The 24201-nt window shown below is 34.7% G+C and overlaps 1 protein-coding gene across 2 annotated transcripts in view; it reads left to right on the forward strand.

The window, feature by feature from the left end:
- The window catches only part of Gabra1 (gamma-aminobutyric acid type A receptor subunit alpha1), a 53626-nt gene that overhangs the window by 10894 nt on the left and 18531 nt on the right, over positions 1-24201 (forward strand). For both annotated transcript variants that reach the window (XM_005325416.5, XM_040272088.2), the window contains exons 4-7: positions 8047-8114; positions 13038-13258; positions 15923-16005; positions 23213-23356. In XM_005325416.5, the coding sequence (XP_005325473.2) occupies positions 8047-8114; positions 13038-13258; positions 15923-16005; positions 23213-23356 (516 nt within the window). The remainder of the gene's footprint in view (positions 1-8046; positions 8115-13037; positions 13259-15922; positions 16006-23212; positions 23357-24201) is intronic.

The following is a 24201-nucleotide window of genomic DNA, read 5'->3' on the forward strand; positions in this document are numbered from 1 at the left end:
TTGCAGCTGTAATTTCCTCTCAAAGCATTTTAGCACTAAAATATTATTTTAAAAAATAATCTATGCCTCCAAACAGACATTCTCTTTATAATTTACCTCATCTTGGATTATTCATACTCTTATAAAACCTTTTGGCCTAATCTTTAGCCCAATTATTGGAAGAAACCTCCATTTTAAACCACAAGATCCTGCAACTCCTCCAATGAGTCAAAGGAGTTGAAAATTCTCTGCAGCTGGCAAATGACTTTTTTTCTTTTTTTCTCTTTAGGTAATTAGTCTGGACCTTGGGTTGTGTTTCTTTATTTAAAAAAAAAAGGTTTAAAAAATGGAAAGTTGAGAGTTAAAAGATTAAGTTTTGAGAATTTATTTATTTATTTATTTATTTATTTATTTGCAAATTTGTGAAGCTTGGGTCACTAGAGAATTGGGAAAGAAATATAGCTTTATACTTTTTAAAACTGAAATTTAGTCTACCTCCACTTTATAAAATGTCATTAAAACATTTTTTATTATTATTTTGCATCCCATGTGATATTGAGATCATAAAGAAGAGTCATATTCATTTTTAATATGTTTTTAGTCATGATGGACCTGTATTTAATTCATTTATTTGTACGTGGTACTGAGAATTGAACCCAGGGCCTCACACGTGCCAGGCAAACACTCTACCACTGAGCCACAACCTCAGCCCCTCATATTCATGTTTAACTAAGCTTAAAACATGCATTTTCTGCTTATATTAAAAAGCCAGAATTTCAAAAATAGAGAGGACAAAGATATTTCTTTCATACTATATTACTGTTAGATAAAATAAAAGAAGTCCACTTATAATATCTGTAAAAATAAGATATAGACTTTTTTTGGTTATCCAATCCCTTTTTCTTGTTGTTATTATAGTTGTTGTTGTTGTTATTATTATTATTATCATTATTATTATTATACCAGAAAATATCCTTCAGTATTCTGTTTTAAAATTCAACTCACAAGCATCCTTCTTTTTGAAACTACTGTATTTTAATGTAGGGTGTAGAGCAGCTGCTCAGACTTTGGCAAATTCAACCCATTTTCACAAAAATACTATATAAAAACATTTTATAACTCAGTTGAGTTTCACAGAAAAGACAACTACCAAAAACCCAAGAAGAACTGTTAAAATGAACAGAAAGCACCTTTTTAACCTTCCCTGGCCAAGCTCTCTAGCCAGTTCATGAATCTAGCTTGTGCAATATATCCAACTTAGATACCCAAAGGAATGTTCTGGCTTGTGTATGAAACTTTCTACTCTCACCATTTCTATTGTGTATAAAGCAGCTTCCAAGAATTTCTTGAGATAAAATAAAGCCATTGAGACTACACCCAAGTTTAAAGGCCAGTCTCAGTAAATGGCTATAGTTTCTATTCTCCTGCATCTATTCTGGACCTTTTAATAGTTTCTATTTCCCATCTTGATTCTAGTATCAACATGGGATCTTTAAAACAGTTATTTTTTATATATTCTATTGACTTTTTTTTTCCTGGCATAATCTAAAATCTGTATTTGGAAAACTATGTATGGTACCTAAGACAAGAATGTCATTGATAAACATCACAGACTGTTATTTGTGGAAAATTTAACAGAAAACAAAGACCTAAAGTGATAGAATATTCCTCCAAGATTTTTATATTATCATTCTCACATCACTAAAATACTATATCAGAAAGCATAATGCTTTAAAACTATAATAACTTGTACAATTTAGGTCAAGGTTGATATAGTCCCAAAAATACTCATCAAGGTTAAGTTTAGCCCTTTCCCAGTAGAAACTGTTCACGTTATAATGTAAGGAGGGAAAGCAGAAATTTCTCAGTGAAAATGGAATAAATGCCTATGATAAAATGGACCTTTCTTCCTTGAGATGCCTGTATCATCTGTGTTCTTAGAATTCAAAAACACAAAAGGCAGGATTGATGAGGCATCTTGAAGCTTCACTATCTGTCTCATATCCCAACTTAGCAGCTGAGTATTAGAGCCAAAATTAAGTAGCTCTCTATATTAATCAGGGAATATATGCCAATATTCTAGGGCATTAAGAGAATAAAAACAAAGAACAGGGAGCAAAAAACATTGCTCTAGGCAGGTTGGCCAGGTGCTAGAACATTGCCCAATCCATTGAAGTATACACTGATGTTTATGTAGGAGTCCAGGGTACTTTCACTTTCCAAACAAGAACATTTTATAGTAGGACTTTGAGATAAATTTTATTATGATTATTAACATCAGTCCATTTGGCCTCCATGTGGTGTCTGTTTCTATGGATTAATAGAGTAGCTTAAAGGAGGCAATAGATCTTCCTAAGTTATGGGTCCCTGGAAGCTTGTCTAGTGAATATTACTCTTTGACTTCCTTAATTAATAGCATTTCCAGTGAAAACATTTCCAGTGAAAACATTCCAGTGCCACATTAAACAAATTGTGGTGATAGGTATTGTTAACATATACCAACTACAATTCTCTCCTCTTTGTTTTCCATTTCACTTCTTTTATTACAGTCTTACCATCCATTATCCATATAGCTTCCTCTGTCTTTCTAAACTGCAAGTAACATCATGTTACTTCAGTACCCAAAGGCTTCCTGCAGCATTAGAATAAAGGTCAGTGGCTTTCTGAAATACGCAAGACTCTTCAAATGTGGTCGCACTTGTCTCAAGAGCATCATCCTGTACCATAATCATTTGCATCACCACTGCAGATATGGCCCACCTTCTCTTTCTTAAACATGACACACTTATTCTGACGTAAGATCCTTTGTTTTGATTTATCCTCTTTGATACCATTCCTAGATATGCCCATGAATGACTTTTCCTCATCTTTCAGATCTCAGTTCATGGACATTCTTTTAGAACACTTTAAAATTATCTGAATTTAATTAGAATAATTTGTGTTTATATGTCTATGCACACCTGTATTTAAAATTACACCTATTTGTACCCACCTACCTACCTACCTACCCAATCTATGGAAAAATATGTTTTCTCTAAGAAACGCTCTGAGGTATGCTAGAGAAGGAGCATAGTCACCTTTGTTCATTATTATATCACTGTGACTTAGCATTGTGCCTAGCTGGGACACAGAAAATCCTAAATAAACATTCATTGACTAAATTAATACACCCAAAAAATGCTTCTCAAAGTGTTTTTGGCATTGCAATTTTATTCAACCTTCACACCCAAACTATGTATTCAACTGTATAGGTATTTCCATGTTCAAAGAATGAGAAAATAGATTCGGAGAGATTACAGGATTGTATCTAAAAATCATGCAGCTTGTTCTCAAGGGAAATCAGAGTTAAAACCTGAGCACTTATAGTCTTAATCCAATGTGCTTACTACTTACTTTAATATACTGCTTTTCTCATTTATACCTCTGATACTAATCATCTTTCTGAATTATCACTTCAAAACATCTGTTATTTCAATACTTATCAACAGGATATCAACATTGTAGGAAATTCCTAGTAAAAACAGTTCTGTATAGCAGTAAAAATATATAATATTGCACTTGAGCATGTTTATACATATGCTTGTATGTATCTGTACATACACAACATAGAATTGAATGGGTGTGATTGTTTAAAGACTGAATATGATTGATCAGACACTTTACACATTTATTATTTTGAAATATTTCCAACAATTTTAATAGCACTTATCATCATAATTTCATGATCCTATTTTGTATAACTTTTTTCCATATTTTCCCTTTGACAATTTGAACATATGTATACATTTATACTTATCTGTCATCTTTCATTTATGCTGGACATGAAAAGATTAGCATAAAGAAAATATCATTGAAAAAATTCTTTGATTGATAAGTTCTTTGTTTTTATTTTACTTGCTATCAATTTTTAAAGAGTTTCCTAGTTACATAAGGAGTTCAGTCATATATAGATTTGGCTATGTCTATAATTATTTTACCTAATTTTCATTTGACTTTCCTGACTCATGTTGTATGCTCTTAAATAGAATACGTAGAGGCACAAAAACATGTTGACTTTTCACCATGTGATCTACAGAAAGGTCTTGAGTACCTTCCAGGTATATCTAATAACACTTTAGAGTCTGGTACTAAGTCAAACAATTCTTGGTATTAAGAAAACATGATTTAGATTCTAATGTTCATTAAGAGATGGAGATAATGGTAGGTGTTAGATAATAGATATTCTGTGGGAATCTTCTTGAAGGTAGCTCATGGAGAGCAGTAAATTTTCCCAGCCCTCGAGAAAAGAAAGATTCCTCAAAAATTTCTGTACATCTCAACTATAGCATATAATATGAGAATATTCTCCTTTTAGAACTGGTCCTGGGCCTAACAAGGTCTTAATTTGAAGCCACCATTTCTTTACCAAGAAGGGAAGCTACCCATGCCGCTGCTATTTGCAATTTTGCTGAAATTTATTCGTAATACTCTCTCGAACATTTGCACTTGGGATTGTAAACCTCCTGTCTTAAAGCAGGATGACTTCACAGAGCACTCAGGGAATTCCTGGTGCATTACAGGGAAAGATTTATTTTGGCCGGAACTATCCCTTGTCAATGAAATTATATTGATCTGAGAGAGAATGTGGTTTGAGAAAAATCATGAAGTATAGTTTGAATAAAACGTGAATTTATTTATTTATTATTTACTTATTTATCCAGGGATTTTTTCCCACATCTGAGTTTTCTAAACTTACAATATGACTTTTTTGTTTGTTTGTTTTGTTTTTTACCAAAACCATGATGTATTATATTGTCCTCCAATTTAGTCCAAAGCTTTGATAACATTTTAAAGTAGCATTCCCCAGTAACTTGGGGAAACAGATAAAACAAAACTGACTATATTTTCTTAAAACATAATTTCTTAGAAACATTAAGATGTTAATGTTCAATCCTCCACAGGAAATAGGCAATAAGCAGAGTTTTCCTCTTATGGAAACTTGTTCCAGTGGGCATTCACTGTAACAGCTGATAAAAAAAATCAAAGAAAATTGTTTGTGTATGTAACAAGGGAAGTACATTAGAAGGGAGAGCGGGGGAAAGTGTTTGCTCTCTTCCTGTAGTTATCCTGGCCCTGCAGGAACAGAGAGGCATGCAGAGCCTTGTTTCACTCTGTTTTTATCCCTCTTCTGCCCTCCCTCACCCCTCCCATTTAGTCATTGACGGGTCACTGCAGTCCCTCACAGACATCCTTAAGTTCTCTGACATGGAATGTTTCTTAATGTTTGGAAGAGAAAGAGAAAAACATACAGAACAAGAATGCATCTGTTATTAAAATCTTTGGTGACAAGGTCATTTCGGAGACTTGTGATATAGAGGCTCTGGGTCAGAGTCTTTGCCTTGGAATATTGTAAAGGTGTGTTTTGGAATATCTCAGATGCAAATGGCTGGTATAAAATAAGATGAAATATCTGAAGGCAATGAACCAGTATGGTAAATAAGTTTAGGGCCAAGAATAGATAAAAGATGAAAAAAAAAAAGAATTAAAAGTGAAGTTATAGTCATTTATGCAAATTGCTTTCCATTTATGCCTAATCTCTGTATGGCATAGTAACAATTATGCATGGCAATAAATGTTTCTAAACTTAACCATATTCCATGTCCTGTTTGGTTCGATAATCTTTATAAATAAGCTTTTAATTTGCTGCTTTTGTAGTGTGGTCATCTATTAACAATCTAAAAACAATAGAGGGAAAATGACCCATACATTTGCTAACTGGACACTTCACTCCTTCAGGGCACTTTTTCATGCAAAATAATACAAAATAGTTGCTCTAAAACACCTGGTGGGCCAATTTTTTTAAAACTAGCTATCCCATTCTTTATAATGTAGAAATGTGCTTTCCCACACTCAAGAAATAGAATGATGAAGTTTTCCAAGAGAGATGCCTCAGGCAACCACGCATGTATAAGTTTGAAGATGGGATCAATAGGTATTTTTTAAATGAGCATGCATCTCAAATAAAAGAATAAAATGAAAAGAATGGACAAAATTTTGATTATATCCATGTTACTAAGTTCCATGGGATATTTACTATTAATCTTATGTTTCATAATCAGGAAAAAACAAAAACTAAACCTTGGAAGCAAAGTGAGGTTGAGTCAAATAATTATAAAAATAGTAAAACAGGAACATTTGATCATATCAAAGTCAAAGGATAATTTTGATATTAATTCTCCCCTTGGTCTGTTTCAGAAGTATTTAATTTCAGAAAGTTGATCTATGAATGATGAGAAACAAACTTATTTCCAATAAGGGGCAGATTTGATACAAAATAATTTAGCATGAAAATATGCCCACATCATTATTTCTTGTCATGTTTCTGTTCTTTTTCATACCCATAAATGTGTATCTTATTATATCAAAGAAAATTCTAGTGATGGCTCTTTTGCTTGACCTACAAATGAAAATGCTGAAAGATAAATGGGAAAAAAATGAGTTTATTTAATATGATATATTCTAGCTTTTATGAATAGGTGGCATAGATTTTCTTATTTTTTTTAATTGAAAAGTGTTTCTGATATTCTAATACAGTGTGAGCTCATGATGAAGTCTTAAGAAATAAAGATGTTTTAACTAGGTAAATGTGTTAGTCTAGTAAAAAAAATGTAGAGAGCAAGAGTGTAATATTGAAAGAGGCATCCATACTGAGAGAGAGGTATCTATTGGGGAAATGCTTGAGGGCACAAGAGCAAGGACCTTACTGAGGACAGAGGGTGAGAGAACTGAGACTCACTGTGACAACTGTGCCTCTCAATTCATGCTCAGTTACTGCGGCATGTTGATGTTAAGGTTGGAAGTGAGTTCTAAATAGACAACTCTACTTTCTTTGTCACAAGCTATGTCTTTGACTTGTTTAAAGGGTAAATCCCAGATAATTTCTGTGTCAAGAGGCTTATTTGAACATTTTGGAGTCAGTGAAAGTTTGTGCAGAAAACAAACAAAAAAACATTAGATTCATTATGAAAGGGAATATCTCCAACTCCAAAAAAGTTTGATCAATTGAGATAAGCATAATGTGTAGCATATGACATGACCTCTTTGCTAGGAATTTATGCTAAAAGTCTTAACTTTTCACAAGTGAGTTGAAGGAGACAGGCTATCTTTTAATTTTCAAGGGAATTTATTTTTGCACTTAAAGGATAATGTTTTTAATGTTCTATGACAGAGATACAAAGATACTGACAAATGAACTGCTTAAGACAGTAGACTGTTATTTCTCAGAGCTAAGGTGAAAATTACAGAGTCATATTTCTCATTCTCACCCCTCAACAAATTGTTTCTTTTTCTGCAAGCAACATTTTTTTTTTCAATTTCTTGATAAGTGACTGTATTTCTTTGGAAGTGTTTGTGTTGAGTTTGTCAGAGAACTACAATAAATATATTTTATTGGTTGATATATATGCCATCAGAGGCCCATATAATAAAATTACATAGAATATGAAATAGAATGAGTTAAATGAATTTTTTATGCCATAATATGCTCTACTTATCCTCAAAATTGAAAATATTTACATAGGTTGTCATATTTTTCCCAGGGAGGAATTCAGATAATTTGGTTAAGATTTAGTGCAAGAAAGCAAACATTTATAAAACATTCTCTGGAGATCTTAAAGAGTTAATAAAGCTTGCCATGACATAATATATACTTCCCAAGAGTAGTCTACATACCTGCAGGATCTGTCTAGCTGGGTAACAATATTTAAATTTATGGCATAGTCCTATGCTAATGGAATAAGAAGTGGTTTAGTATCTTTTAGGCACCTTTGTCCATTCCTGAAGAATTCATTAGGAAGCAGCTGAGTTGTCCATAAAGTCTGCTTCCCATTTAGACTCTATTCTCCATTGAAAATATTAACTGTGAAATTTCATGTGTAAGCAGTAAATTATCAGGACTACACAGTGGACCAATTTTAGAAATAGCTAATCAAAGCCAATAAATTTCCCATTTGGGTGTGAGTATGTGGTGGTGAGATCTAATAAGAGCTGTTGATAGACACTCACTGGCCCAATTTCCTGCTTCATCAGAGCGTGTAACTGAAGTGAAGACTGACATCTTCGTCACCAGTTTCGGACCCGTTTCAGACCACGATATGGTAAGTGACACAGCATCTTCGGTATATTTTAAATTTAAGTTTTGAAAAAATGAATTGAATAAGTACTTATGGAGAAAGTTGAAAAGCTTGAATATTTCTTTTTGTCTCTTTTGTCTCTGTGTATATGATATCTAATATTGTGTGTATTTGTATATGTATATATTCTATATAACCATTTTCTTCCCAGATCAGTACTATTTACATGGTTCTTAACCACATTTGTCTTTGTTTTCCTCCATCCCTGGGGTGACTACTTTGTCTTGATTTGTGTTCTGGGAGTCATGTGCAAGTTCTCTTTCACTTAGGTGCCATGTTGATTCTAGGATATTGTGTTTTTCAGGTAGCCAGTAATGTTTACAGAATAACCATTGCTGCTGTGATTTCTGAATTAATTTTGGCTCTAAAGAGGAAATGCATATAAAAGTTGAGTGACTACTTGACCAGAACTAGGCAGAGAAATAGTTAAAATAAAATACACTAGTGTTTACTATTCGGCTTCTTTGCAAAAAAGATTCATCAAATTATTACCAAAAGTGCAAATCAAATGGATATATACCTGTCCTTTCTCTTCTCCATTCAAATAAATTAACATGAATTCCTAGTCCATCTGATCAGAGGTGGTAAGTCAGTAGAGCATTGCAGATGTTATATAATATTCTGAATTCACAACAGCCAAGCTTCTACATAAGGACACCATCATAGAGGACAGGAAGATATACCATTATGAATATTTCAAAGACATAGTAACAGGAATTATTTTTTTTTTAAATGCCGCTTGGTTGGTGTTTAGTGTAAAAGTCTTTTGATTTCAAAGTAGCTCAGAATGAGTCAGGATAAAAGTTACAGAATTATTCAGGTCAAATTCAAACCTTTTCTAGCTGACTTCCACATAATCCACAAATGATTTTGTCATACCTCCTCACCTGTTAACAATTTTCTTTCTATGAGGCAATCAATCTTGGAGGCTGGTAGGGCCAGTTCTAGGATTCAGACTGGCAGAATTCAAATCTCACCACCAGCAGTAGCATATCCTTGGGCAAATTTCTTAAGCATCTAAGGCATCTCTCAAATGAGTTTTTTTTCATCTTAGAATAAATGCATACAATAGGATTTTTGATACAACATCAGCCTTATGGTTATTTTGAACATTTTATATACAGCCTTTGGTCAAACATCAAATAGGAATAATACTTTCAAAGCCAGGGTCCTGCCTACTGCTTAAAACTTGTGAATCAGACTACATTTGATTTCTGCTTTCAAAGCATCAAATTGGCCATAGGTTTACCACTGATTGACTAAGTGACTAGTGGAAATTGTACCTGATCACTTTGCTTTAGGAGATCAATTTCTTAAACCATGTTATGAAAGAATGGTGCATAAAAAAGCAGTATGATTTAGAGGCAATCAAAATTAGAAGGCAGAATGACAAAGCTATTTTTCAAAACAGGGAAAGCTTTGTAGGACTTAAAATGAAAACTAATGAAATACGTAATGAATAACAGTAACCACAACAGCATTTACCAGCATAGAATGCTCACAATACATTAGGCACTATGCAAAAGCTTTACAAATCATGTTTAATCTAATTCTCATTGCAAACATTTTACCTAAATATTAATCATATTCACATTTTCTAGAGAAGGAAAGTGACCCATTAGCTAACTGTAGCAACTAGATTCCAGCCTATCCACCCCTACGGGAGTCGTGGTTCCCAAGGCATCTGACTTCATCTGGAATAGAAAACAAAATTAGGACAACTCCTTAACTTTATTTTAAAAACCATTAATTGGCCATCAAGCAACACATTCCCAGGGCACTAGGTTGTGACAGAAATATCTAGGCAGCACAATCATGAAGCCTTGTTTTTCGTAGTGCTCAAAATGTATTAACTCAAAGCACACACAGATGGTAATAAAGGATACAAGCGATAACACTTCAATACAATATTTATTTAGGAACATAGCGGATGTTTTGTCCCAGATCTTCAGAATAAGGCTCATGTTCGCCAGAGACCTACTTTACTGAATGGAGTAACTCAGAGTTTTTACTTGTGTGTGCTGGAACCCAGAAACTTGAAAAAAAAATTTCAGCAGACTTTGCTATGTGTTCAGACTCTTTTCCACGAGTTCCTTCATTTGCATGCTGCTTTATTTTGGCATGATCATGGTCATCACCTACCTTCTCATTTTCTTTAGGATCCCTGATCTATTTAAAAAAAATATATATATATATAATTCCCAGCTATATAGAAATCTATTAAAATTTTGTGTTGATAAAATAATAAAACAAAGAATAATTTCTAATGTATACTATGAGCTTCCTATATTCTAGAAATTCTATTCACATGTAGTGACTCACTTCTTACAATTGTCAACTTAAATTTTCCTACTTTCATAGGTTAGAACATGGGGACGTAGGGTACAAAATTCCTGGAGATAAGTTAGCCAGAAGGTTTAAAATTTATATTTATAATGTCTAATTTTATAGATCTTCACCATTCCCCCTTCTTATTCCAAGTTCTGAGTAACGGGGTTTGTCCATCTTGGTCAAGATACCCAATCTTGAGCTAATGAATTCTGGCGATTGGAACAAGGTTTTGCTATATAAATAGCTACTAGGAGCCACCTACTGCTGCCATGGTAATCATGCAAGGGTAGTTCTTAGAAAATGGGAGGCTAAATATTTACACTCTTGATTAGGCCAGAGCTGATCACCATCAACTGCTTTGATTTCAGTTTTCAATTCTACTTGTAAAATACAGTGGAAAATGGAAATCAACCTTAGGCAGTTAGTGTTGCTTTGTGTGCATTTGTGACTAGTATAGAATTTGAAGACAGCTTATGTGAAATGAAATGTCTGCCACTAACACAGGTAATCAAACAAAGCTGGCCGTAAACATAATAAACATAAAAACATTAGGCCTTGGGAAAATTTTGATATAATTTTCTTTTCTTTTTTTTTTGGGGGGGGGTGGTCATTGCATTTGGGATATACCTTGAATAAATTTGCTTAGAAATTTATTTTAAGTTTATTTAATACTTAGTATTTAATTTATTAAAAATCTCTTTGGACATAGCAAACAAGTGAAACAAATGTTAAAGTTCATGGTAATGTGTTCAGCTTAGACATTCTTGGAATTTTCATTTACAAGTGGTCATCCCCTCTGTTATTAACAAGTCTTAAGAAGTTCAATCAGATAGATGGAGCTTATGTAGCAGGTTGTGATAACATAAATATCCTCATATATTATATTCCTACTTCATATGCTTGTCTGCTGTTCAGAAAGAAGAACATGATGGACTCAGACTAGAGATTCAGTCTCCTTATTTCCAGGACAACACTGCTTCCCTGTATCACTTCCTGGTATAATTCAGTCTCTTCCCCATTTTTCTCCATGGAAAATTACCATTGTATGCCCATCCTACTCTTCCATGAGTTTCTCTGACAGTACTGAGCCTAAATCGTTTTCCCTCTGCTGAATTTAGCAATGCTTAACCAGTGTTTAGAGTAAATCCTATCTCGTATCACAATGACATTCACCTGACACTTCCAGATACAGAAAAACCTTACCAGCAAACAAGGTAACTTGTCTTACCCACATCAACAGAACAGCATCATTTTATGGATCTTTTTCTGTGTTTCAGTCAACAATTAGCAATGCTTTTGTTACATTACAAACCATCCACCAATTATTGTGGGTTTCTTGATCAGCAAGGACTCAGCAATATCAAAAATGTGCCAGAAGGAGGAACTTCCATTCAGGTTTTGCCCAGTCTTGCTTAAATCCTGGGAAAGAGACGGGTGGTTAAATTTGTGCACAAAATGCCTAAAGACACACATTATTTATCTTGTACATCCTAAAGATGATATGTGTAAGGTTTGCAAAACAGCTGCTTGCAGATGTGTTAGGGCTTAGAGGATTAGGAAAATGTAGCATGGTGTTTTCAAGTTAGTCCTTCTTCCAGTTTTGAGCATGGGAAGATTAATGGAGAATGTGGTGATCTTTATTTCAAACCATTGAGTTCCAAATTTAGTGCCAGTGTAGCAAGACCTGCAAGGAAGATGAATATTACCCTTTTCAATTTTAGGAGCTGGTAAGTCAAATTGCTTGTTTTCAGATTAGCAGATGTTTGTCTCTGGGTATGGCCCTAAGAAATGCTGTGTTTATTCAAATAAATAGATTCCCTGGCTGTGAATGATGATAAGCCTCACACATTTTTCATGTGACTTAGACACACATACTATCACAAACATACACTTCCAAGCCTGTACATACTCTGTATTCTTCTTCTCTTTTTTGGGAAGTGGAAATGGATTCCTTATTTTTCATAATCTTCTTCATTGTGTAGGACAATAGAAAAACTGAAAGTCTATATACAGAGAATTGGAAGTCTCTATATATTATCTGTGAAAATAAAATGTTTACCTAGCCAAACAGAAGATGGGATCTTCACATCTAAATTAGACCTGTGATTGACAGGTTTGGGTGTGACATTTTCAGAGACCCTGGGAGATTCTCCAAAAGATGACACTTTGTCCATGTGGCTGCAAATATTTAATTTAAATATTTTCCTACACATGATATCCTTTAGCATTAGATTGTGTTTTAACAGTCTTATGTTCTATTTCTTTCAGTGGTTGGCATAGTGCAGCAGAGTTCACTTCCTTTGTGTATCTCAGGAGAGAATCGGAAACATTTTCCTATCACAAAGAAATCTATCATATACTATAGGTATTTAAAAAAATATTTTACTCCAACCAGTGATTCACCTGACACTAATATGTACATACTACCACAGTTTACTAAAACATCATCTAGCTCACATTTGTCTTCTAAAGTTAGAAGAATTACGCATTGTTTGTCAGATATTTGCATTGCAAATCACAGCACAGTAAACTCTGCCATTTTTCAAAATTACCTAGGAATATACAATAGATGTGTTTTTCCGTCAAAGCTGGAAGGACGAGAGATTAAAGTTTAAAGGACCCATGACAGTTCTCCGCTTAAATAACCTAATGGCAAGTAAGATCTGGACTCCAGATACCTTTTTTCACAACGGAAAGAAGTCTGTGGCCCATAACATGACAATGCCCAACAAACTACTGCGGATCACAGAGGACGGCACCTTACTGTACACCATGAGGTGAGCCCAGGGGCACTTTAGCCTTGAACTTTCTGCGCTTCCCTTCCACCTGCAGGCGACCCTCAAGTTGAGGTGCCACAGTGGGACGCTGATTTTCCAGTTTTTCAACCTTGAAAATTACTCTTCTCTGAATTCTTAGTCTGCTGGAATATTAGGGAAGCATGAATATGTCAAAAAATGATTATATGAAATAAGAAAAGATGTTTGTGGTATGTATTAGATAATACAATACAGAACAATGTATCCCTCTGACCTTCTCTAATTCTATATGAGGGACTGGCTTCCTTTCCTCACTAAAACTTCGTGAAGTTCAACTGTTCAGGAAGGTCTAAATTAAATTTCTAAAAGTGATCTAATGGTGTAGATTGGAAAAATCTTTCTACTCAGAAGAACAAAAAATAAGAAATAGAGAATGTTAAAGAATTCTTAAAGGAAAATATAAATTTATATGAAAATACATACATGAAATAGTACATGAATTTTCAAGTGGTATTGATAGATATTCTTAATTTTAGATATATCTATATAGATAGATATTCTTAATTTTGCTTAAGCTGAAGACTATACATATATAATATATTATATAGTACACACACACATATATATATTTCTGGTATATAAATATTTCTCCCTCTTCAAGATGATTACAAAATTCAGCATCTGGAATGTGCTCTATGTTTAAGGTTGAATGAAGGAAGCACAAAACCAAAGAAGTTTTCATTATTTTAAAGAAACATCTTAAAAATACATATTTTTTTAAATTTTTATTTTTTTATTGTTGGTTGTTCAAAACATTACATAGTTCTTGATATATCATATTTCATACTTTGATTCAAGTGGGTTATGAACTCCCATTTTTACCCCATATACAGATTGCAGAATCACATCAGTTACACTTACATTGATATTTTAAATAAAAACATGAGGTGTTTAAGAATATTCCCTATTTATGGAAAATTTTGAATTGTCCAGGACTCATTCTTGGGAGCAGCGGTATTTCATTTCCAGATGACTTGTTAGAATGATGTTTTCATAGACCTACCTGACCAACATCCAGTTATTCCTTTGGTATAAAAAAGTAATAGAGGCAAAATTCCCAATTTAGCGGCTAGTACTCAGCATGGGAATAGAGTGATATTTTGGCCTTAGAGAAAACTGCTTCCAGGATACCTATCTTTTCAAATACACACATCCAAATGGAAAAGAAAAACTGCTTTAAAAGCCGGTTAGATATTGGACCCAACTATTAAAGTGTAATACAACTTCAGAATGAAAAACAAAACACACACACACACACACAAAAAAAAAAAAACACCAAAAACTAAATATATGTGAAATTTGAGATGTTGTCCATTGGTGACAAAGACAAATGACAATAAAACAATCGAACAAGCAAACAAAACATACATTTGCTTTGGAACCTAATTCCAGTGTTCATTCCTCCCAGGAGATGATTTTCTGGGCAAGGATTTGCACGTGCTGACTAGTTTATGATAATGGTTTTCTGATGAATGTAAAGTTCTTCATCAATAACCAGCATATTACTACCATCTCCTAAATTTCTCACCACCTTTGCTAACAAGTTACTGCTTGAGCAGTTTGATTTAAGAATGCAATTTAGTCATTAACCTATACATTTCATATTTGCTGTAATCAGTGTTATACTCACTTAGTAATTTCACTGGCTATAAAGACATCCCACTACATTTTTTAGTGACTTAATAATATGGGTTATAAAAACTTGCCAAAATCATATAAAGAAAATGAATATAAATTCCTTCATTATTCTACAAATGGAGAGCAAATGTATTTCAGTGAATTTCTTTCCTTGACATCCTTTTTTATTTTTTTAAAACATGACTAGAAATTAGTTCTCCAGAACATCCCAGAGATTACAGAGAAGCACAGCCAAGACCTGGCTCCAACTTGGCCATAGGTTTGAAAATAAAACTATAATGATGGAATATAATGATGTCATGTAGAAATTCTCAAGAAAACTTTAATCTCGGCCTCACGAAACCTGAAGACACTTCCTCCTTCCCCCATTCCTTCTTTGGTTGATGCATTTGATGATACTTAGGGAAGGAGACAGAGCTTCATTTAGGACAGGAGGATTTTACTTCTCTTCCTTGATCTTGATGTCTACTTCCCAACCCAGGATGAATTAGTATTTATGCATGTATTTTTAAAGTTTTATTTTATTTTTTGTTGACACACAATAGTTACATATTTTAGGGGGTTCATTGTGATGTTTCAATACACATTATTCATTATGTAATCATCAAATGAGGGTAAATAGCATACCTCATTATGCATATATATCTGCTTATATTTACTTTAATTCTCAAAAATTTTGCTCTAGCCAGGTGGATTAGTGGATGATATTTATTAGGAGAACTTGGGCAATGCTTGCCCATTGCATAAAACCAAATATTGCCTATTTTCTCAAAGCAAATGAAAAATAAATAGAATTTTGTCATTGTTGTAAATAATTATTTTTAGATGTTAGATTATGAACATATTAGCGTGATCTATAGTTTATGCCTGTCTCTCCTGTTTTATTCATATCTCTGCTACTGTTAATAGCATCTCACTCAGATTGTTGGCGAGAGTTTAACCTACAGAGCTTTTGTTTGTGTCCTCTTCTTTCTCTTAATTAACAAGGCTGACGGTGAGAGCTGAGTGCCCGATGCATTTGGAGGACTTCCCCATGGATGCCCACGCCTGCCCGCTGAAATTTGGAAGCTGTGAGTAAATTTACTTCACAGTTTCTTTACTCTTTTTTTTTTTTTTCTTTTTTATTTGTTTATCTGTTTTAATTAGTTATACATGACAGTAGAATGCACTTATAAACTTTGATGTATCATACATAGATGGGATATCATTTCTCATTTTTCTGAGTATGCATATTGTAGAATCACATTCGTTATACAGTCACATACATACATACAGTATTAATGTCGGTTTTAATTTACTATTTTTCTTATCCCCACATCCCCTGCCTTCCCCTCCTTTCACTTCCCTCTACCTAATCTAAGGTAATGCTATTATTATTATTATTATTATTTTTTGCACTACAATTCTTAATACACAAAAATACCATGCTTTTTATATTTCTGTTTGTATATAAAGTATGTTAAAAGGGTAATAACAAGGATGGTGGAATGTGATGGTTATTATTATACAAAGTATATGTATAAAGACTTGAATTGGATGTCAACATTTTCTTTACTCTTTAGAGAGTTTATTAAGAGATTGCTAATTAGTTATATCTGTTAGGGAGACACATAGGCTTCAAAAAGCAATATGCTGGGCTGGGGATATAGCTCAGCTGGTAGAGTGCTCGCCTAGTGTGCACAAGGCCCCTGGGTTCAATCCCCAGCACCACACCCCCCCAAAAAAAATATGAAGAAAAAAGCAACCTGCTACAGAGATTTCCTATAAGTAGTAATCCCTGTTTATGTGTTTTTTTCAAGTTTCATTTTATTTTTAATTGACACATTCTAATTACTTACTGTGGGGGCTTACTGTGATATCTCAGTGCACATACACATTGTGTCATAATCATTCAGGCTAATTAGGATACCTCTCACCTCATAATGCAAGTATTTATTTGCTTTTATCTATTTTAATTCTCAAAAGTTTTGCTATAGTCAGGTGGACTGGTAGATAACTTTCTAATACTATTTCAGGGCAATTTTCTGTCTAGCAGACTATACAGTATAGATGAAGGTATTTAGTGGAAAAATTCTATTTTTGTTGAAAAGGTATTCTTGAGAAAAAGAATGGGGTATGAGGCTTGTACCTCATGAATAACATATTCCTCTTAATAAACAGAGATTATTCATTGTGTATCATTAGTGGCAGTGTCTGGTCTTAAGAATAATTACAAGTGGAAAATACTACTAGGCAGCAAAGAACAATATGCAAGTTTTTCCTTACTAATGAAGCCTGCCTTTATGGAGATTTCTAGAAAATAATCTATTCTCATAGTTCTTAAATCTTTCTGGATTGGTTGGGACATTGCATAGAATTCATGAATATGCTCATGTTTTTTGATGGGCCTCTAGATATATCTCCTTCATGATGACTTTCTGGGTTTTTGCTGTTTGAAGACACTTAGGTGCATCTGAGAGGAGCTAAGAGAACAGTGGCCTGGAGACTAGGATGCTCTGGGGTTCTCTCTGCCCTTTTGCTTTTGACTCGCATGAGCACCTGAATTGATTTCCTGCAGAGGTGTTCCATACAAGGACTGAGTCCACTCCTGGGACACTGAACCAGCTCTGTGTTCTCACTAGACAGGCATCTGAGCAATTACTTTGGTGAAGATATGATTCATGAAGAAAAATAGCGGTAGTGTAGGAACCCAGCACACAAAGGGACCCTCATGCTCCTAGTAACACTGGTCACAGAGGGACAATGTTCTCTATTTCTGAAGCTCCTTCTATAGAGAAAATTAAGGATAATCTACCTCAACAATTGTCAGCTAATCAGGCCATTGGTGATAAGTTCTTTCTTCCCACACTTTCCTCAATTTAACATAAATTTTGCATCATGGACTAGTATGTGTTATCCTGAATACCAGTTCCATTTTTACTAAATATATATTATGGGTTACCTGTATGCCAGGAAGCATATTAAATGTCTGTGCATCTATAAACTCTCTAATCTACAACATATTATTATACTGAGGAAGATTACTGATGGTAGTTTTCCTGAGGCTGTACTGATATACCCCTAATATATCATAGATAATACTGATTTAGTAAAATTGCTAATTATGCCCCTATTTATCTTTAGAAGTGTCTTTACTGGGGCAATGAATTGCATATTTTTTTACATTAGTCAGGGTTTTTTTCAGCAGTAAGGATAGGTGAAGAAAAGAAGCATTTTTGTATTCATATATGATTATGGAGGCAAATCATTATTGGTTGATTAGTGGTTATTTCAGCATGTTAACAAACCTGATGGGTTACAGTGTCCCCAGATATTCGTCTAAAGATGGCTGCTGAAACTCTGCTTTCAAAAATAAGGGAAAGCTAAAAGAGAACTCAGTTTTGCATGAAAAACATAAAAGCTTTTCCTGAAATCCTAACAGGCATCTACTTACATCTCAATAATCAAATGTGTGTCAGATTGACAGCGTAATTTGCAAAGGAGATTGGAAAGAAAATTTTTTTGTTTGGACAAATAATTTTCCTGAAAAATATTGGAAGTATTTTAGGAAGAAGGAAATGGGTAACGAGTAGAAAATAGTGTATCACATAGAAAAACTGATATTAAAGAAAAACATATTAGACTCCACCTCAGTGCCTTTGCACAGGCTTGTCTGTCTCCCTGGGTTACTCTTCACTTGATGTTATCATGGCTGGCTTCTTCTATCTTCCCACATCTCCATATAAATGTCATTTCCTCAAGCCTTCCCTGATAACTTTATAGGAGTTTACACACAACCCCATCAGTCTTCTTGATCCCAACACAAATTTATTTATCACAGCATGAATTATTCGTTTTATTTATTGGTTAATACTTTTTATTGGCTGAAGACTGGAAACTTCATGAGTTTATATATATTACTCAGCATTTCCTAGTGCAGAGGTTAATAAAATGAAGTTAGTATTAGTATTACACTAACCAGACTTCAAATGCTCCTTCAATTTTTGGACTTCAGAAAAGAGGGTGTAAGATCTGTGGGGAACTAAACTAAAACAGAGATGGATGTTGAAAGAGGCTTGGACTGTCTTGCTCAGTGGGATAGCCCACCATGACTAGTTTTTATCTCCAGACCTTGGCATGATAGGCAGCAGGAGATCTGTTCCTTATCTGATCATTTCTTCCCTGGGCTCATTAGTACATTTCAAAGGTGAAGAAAAGGAGGAAAAAGTGAGTGAAAAAATCCTTTGACCCAATATTTGGTGTGAATGTCTCACTCAAATATCAGAGAAGAGGATAAGCAAGACAAGTTTCCAGAGATTTAGTTGAGCTCTAGACAATGAATGTTTTTGACGCTTCTAGAGTAACTTTGTCCTTATGTTAATAAGCATTACACTTGGAAAACTAGATGTTTTCCTTCCTGCTCTCCATTAGATTCCGTTTGTCAGTTGCCGAACAATGTTTCTGGCTGGTTGGGGATGAAGACCTCTTCATAAGGCCAGTTAACCCAGAGACAGTGCATGGGTTACAGCTTCACTGTCTTATGAGGAAGATACAAAATAAATCCTTGATTCTAAAAGAAGACGTAAAGGTTTTGAATTCTGACACTAAGACCCAAGCAGGTACTAGATCTAGTAAGAAGACTTTCATAAATGAATGTTTCTTAACTGACTGTCCATCTCAGGGCCTCACAAATAAGGAGAGGAGAATGCATACAAATTTAAATGAATTCTCCAAAGTGCATAACTTTGGACATTATACAGCTCAACTGCTTCATGCTAATGGAAATACAGAGATCATCAACATGAAACAATAGTATCAATTATCAGTTGCTTTTCTGATACTAAGTCTATGTTCCTGGTGTTGAGCCCCACAAAGTTCTTTCATAATCCCAACCATAATCTTCCTGCCTTTAAAAAAGAAAAACTTAAAAAAAAAAACTTTTAGGGGTTTGTATGATTTATTTGATATCATAGCCTAAAATTTTTGATCAAATAGTTGAAAATCCTTTTTCATCCTTTTTTTTAATGCTGAAGTTTCAAATCAAGTAAGCTTTCATCTTTTCAGATACTGGAATTTGAGGAAACAAATAGTACCTATCATCTGTTCTTAGACCTTATGTATGTTTGTCTTCTCTATCTAAAATATTGTCTTTCATCATGTGAGTTTACACTTCTTCAGTTTGGGAGATTTCTGGGGGGAGATGTGAATAATGAGTTATCTGCACCTTTAGATTGATGGCATGTTGGTAGCAGATGCAGATTTTTACCCCCAATGTGGTTTCTAATAAACTGCAGGAAAAGAGTTGTTAAAAATTATATGAAAGGAAAATCAGTCACAGTGGTGCACCCCTGTAATCCCAGCAACTTTGGAGAATGAAGCAGGAGGATTACAATTTGCAGGACAGCCTCAGCAACTTAGCAAGACCCTAAGTAACTTAGTGAGACACTGTCTCAAACAAACAAACAAACAAACAAACAAACAAACAATAAATAAAGGAAAAGAATGTGGTGGAGGGCTGGGGAGGTGGCTCAGTAATAAAGCACCGCTGGGTTTAATCCCTAGTAACAATAATAATAATAATAAGAAGAAGAAATGAAAAATCAATGGGTGACAGTTTTCTCTCCACAACTATATCAGCAACCAAGTGACAACACATGACAAACCACTATTGCTAATAGGAGCGTCATATAGTAGCAAGGGGTTTAGTGTTTTGTGAAGTGACTTTAGAACTGAATGATCACCAACTATCCTTTCTTGGCTTATGAAACATATATATATATATATATATACAGCTTTTGCCTAAAAAAAATTTTTAAAACAGAAGTGGAGTAGAATGAATCACATCCTAAGTTGTTAGTTTAGTTTTCTCAATAAATATGATATATGCTTACAAAAGTCACTTAATGTTCTATGCCTCAATTTACCATCTACATAGTGTGATGACATTATACGGCCTCCAAGGTCTTTCTGAGTCGAGTATTCAATCACTCCATGCCGCCATCATCTGAGAATGGCTTCTTAGGTAAGAGAACAAGATGCCAGAAAAATCTCTTACTAAATGTAGCTTCCTACGAATTGTGTGAAATATGTTCCATCTCAAACTAGTGTGCTCTGCCTTCTTCTAAGAGATTTAAAATATAAGAGACATGCATTCTTCCTACTGTCTACAACACCAATGTATATTAGTGAGGACAATCACAATCACAATTAAAAAGAAGAAAAGTAAACAAGGACAGATTCCCAAATATTCATCTGTCACTTTCATCTTTCTCATGAACAGCTAATTTAATTTCCCTTAAACTTCTAGAAAAAAAAATTGTTTTAAGAGATACATGATTGCAAATTGATCCAGAAATGATGACAGGACACTCATGTGAAACCAGGGGACACTGACTTCATTTTGTGAGTCAGTCAAGTCAGAGGAACAAGGCCATTTTAAGAAGCTTTCTTTCAGACAGTAAGGCTCAAGGTGTGCATCCTCCTGAATGCAACTTCATTTTCAAAAGTCATCCATAATGTTACATTGCATAATGTTTGAGGCTGGGAACACCCATGTTTGGGTGCAAGTCACAGGCCTGATCACCCAGGGATGAGGGTTGGGGCAAGAAGGGCTGCATCATGAATTTTTTTTTTTTTTTGTGTGTGTGTGTGTGTGTGTGTGTGTGTGCATGTGTGTATGTGTTTGTGCATGTGTGTATGTGTTGTGTGTGTGTGTATGTGTGTGTGTGTTTGTGTAAGCCCTAAGCATCTTTGCCTTTGGGGACCATTCCTCCAAAACAAAATTAAAATTTTATTTTACGTTTATATTAGTATACAGGTGAATATGAAATTATATTTTATGACTATATTAGTTAAAGATGAATGTAAACCAGGTGAGGTTATATTTATTTTATTATCTTTAATCTAAAAAATATTAAAACATTTTATGGCCTTTTGAAACTATTTCAGGGCCTGGGAACTGTGCCCACTGTGTTTAATGGAGAAGATGGCCCTTGGCCAATGAGTCCAGTTTATACATTAAGGCCAACTTTTGCTACCGTGCTCTCCCAGCAAATTCCCTGGACACAGCCTACTGTCTCTAATGGGATTTTCCTTAAATGTTTAACATCACCCTTCATCTGAACAGCGGGGACTATATACTCTCATGTCAGCCTATAGGAAGTTGTGTTCTGCGGAAGTTGTGTTCATTTTTCCAGAAGAGCTGAGGAATTTCTTCTCCTCTTTTTCTCTTAACCTATGCACTCTCTTCCTCCAACTTGCAGTGGATTAAAGATTTATGACCAAACCACTTGCCTAGGAGATGGCTAGGTTAAAAGTGACATGGCATATGAAAGCGATTGGGAAGAAAAGCTCTATAATGTAACTCATTATCATCATTTGCATCCTCTTCATAATGATGGTAAATATCCATAAGAAGCATAATTGATAAAAGAGAGTAATATCAAACTTCCTTTGCAGATAGCTGTGTAGCAAAATTTATAATGTTACTTTTCATATTTATCATAAACTTCCCGTAGCTTAACATAATATGAAACCAAGCTGATCTTATTTTATCTCTCATGCCCTTCATTGTAGTCATATTATATTTGTCAAGATTTTACCTTCAATAGAAGAAAAATATCATTAGCCTGCATTGGGTGACCTCCTCCCCATGACCTCACTTGGGTCATTTTTCCATTTCTATCAGATACTAATATAAATGCCACCTCCTCAGAGACTCTCTGAATCCTTTACCTGCCTTAAATTAGTCCCCTCCCCCATATCATTCTCCATCCCTTTATCCAGTTGTGTATTTTTTTAATTTTTATTTTTGTAGTTGTAGATGGACAGAATGCCTTTATTTTATTTATTATTATGTTGTGCTAAGGATGGAACCCAGTGCCTCATACATGCTAGGCAAGTGCTCTCTCACTGAGCTGCAGCACTAGCCCTTGTGTATGGTTTTATTGCGCTTAACATGGTTGGAATTTTATGTTTATTTGCTCATCTGCTTTTGTCCCCACCACTAAAGTGCACATCCCCTAAGATTGGCAACCTTGCTCATTACATTCATTACTGTCCCCAGCACAGTGCTTTGCTCTTTGTAGATTCTTAACAAGAATTTGCTGGAAGAGTGACCAAATCACTGAAAGAATCAGAAAAATGTGTTTTGGTGTTCCCAAACTAAGAAATGTGGGTTTTTTTCTGTGCTAGGCTTTCCTCTGAAGCTGTGAGAGGAGATATGAAGCTGGTGAAACATTAACTAACAAGAAAATCAAAGTGGCAAATGCATGGATAATTTTACATCCTTTCTTTCAGATGCTTATACCAGAGCAGAAGTTGTCTATGAGTGGACCAGAGAGCCAGCACGCTCTGTGGTTGTAGCAGAAGATGGGTCACGCTTAAACCAGTATGATCTTCTTGGACAAACAGTAGACTCTGGAATTGTTCAGTCCAGCACAGGTAAGCACCATTTGCTTACTCCAGGTATGAGGAAGGGGTAGAAAAATATACTGTGGGGATGTGAGAACTCAACGAGTCCTCCAGAAGATCACACAAAACTCGGGGTGAGCTGAGTTGATATTAGATGTAAACTCTGTAGACCTGTGATGTAAGACCTGTCATTGGATGACACTTGGCTTCTTGCTATGTTTGCAAAATAAGGAGCTGGTTCTGGGTGATCAGTGTAGCATAGCAGGTAAATACATGACCTCTTAGGGATGAATGTCTGGGTTAATTCCTTATTTCTACACTTTTGCAAGCTGTTTTCATTACCCTGCATGTTTTTGGAAGAAGAAATTAAACCCTTGAAGATTACTTGTCATAGGAAAAAATTTTCCATAAATATTGGCTATTAATATAATCCAGGCTGCATTTCTTGCAATCAATAAATGATTCTCAGTGAAGTTTTGACAGATGGTTACGGGTGTGGTGGCACATGCCTGTAATCCCAGCAGCTTGGGAGACTGAGGCAGGAGGGAGGGTAGCCAGTTCTAAGCCAGTCTCAGCAATAGCAAGGTGCTAAGCAACTCAGTAAGACCCTGTCTTTAAATGAAATACAAAATAAGGCTGGGCATGTGGCTCAGTGTTTGAGTGCCTTAGAGTTCAGTCCTCAGTACCAATAAATGAATAAATAAATAAAACAATTCATTCTATAAATCTATTTGTGGATTTAGCCAAAGATCTTCCACAGCTAAAGTCAAGGGAGCTGTAGCCATGGTACTGATCCTCCATGTTGGAACTGAAAGTAGGTAGGGTACCCTCCTTTGGAGTGTTGTGATTCACTAATGATATTCTTGGAACTAGCT

This window comes from Ictidomys tridecemlineatus, chromosome 1 (genome assembly GCF_052094955.1).
Source record: "Ictidomys tridecemlineatus isolate mIctTri1 chromosome 1, mIctTri1.hap1, whole genome shotgun sequence".
Taxonomy (NCBI): domain Eukaryota; kingdom Metazoa; phylum Chordata; class Mammalia; order Rodentia; family Sciuridae; genus Ictidomys; species Ictidomys tridecemlineatus.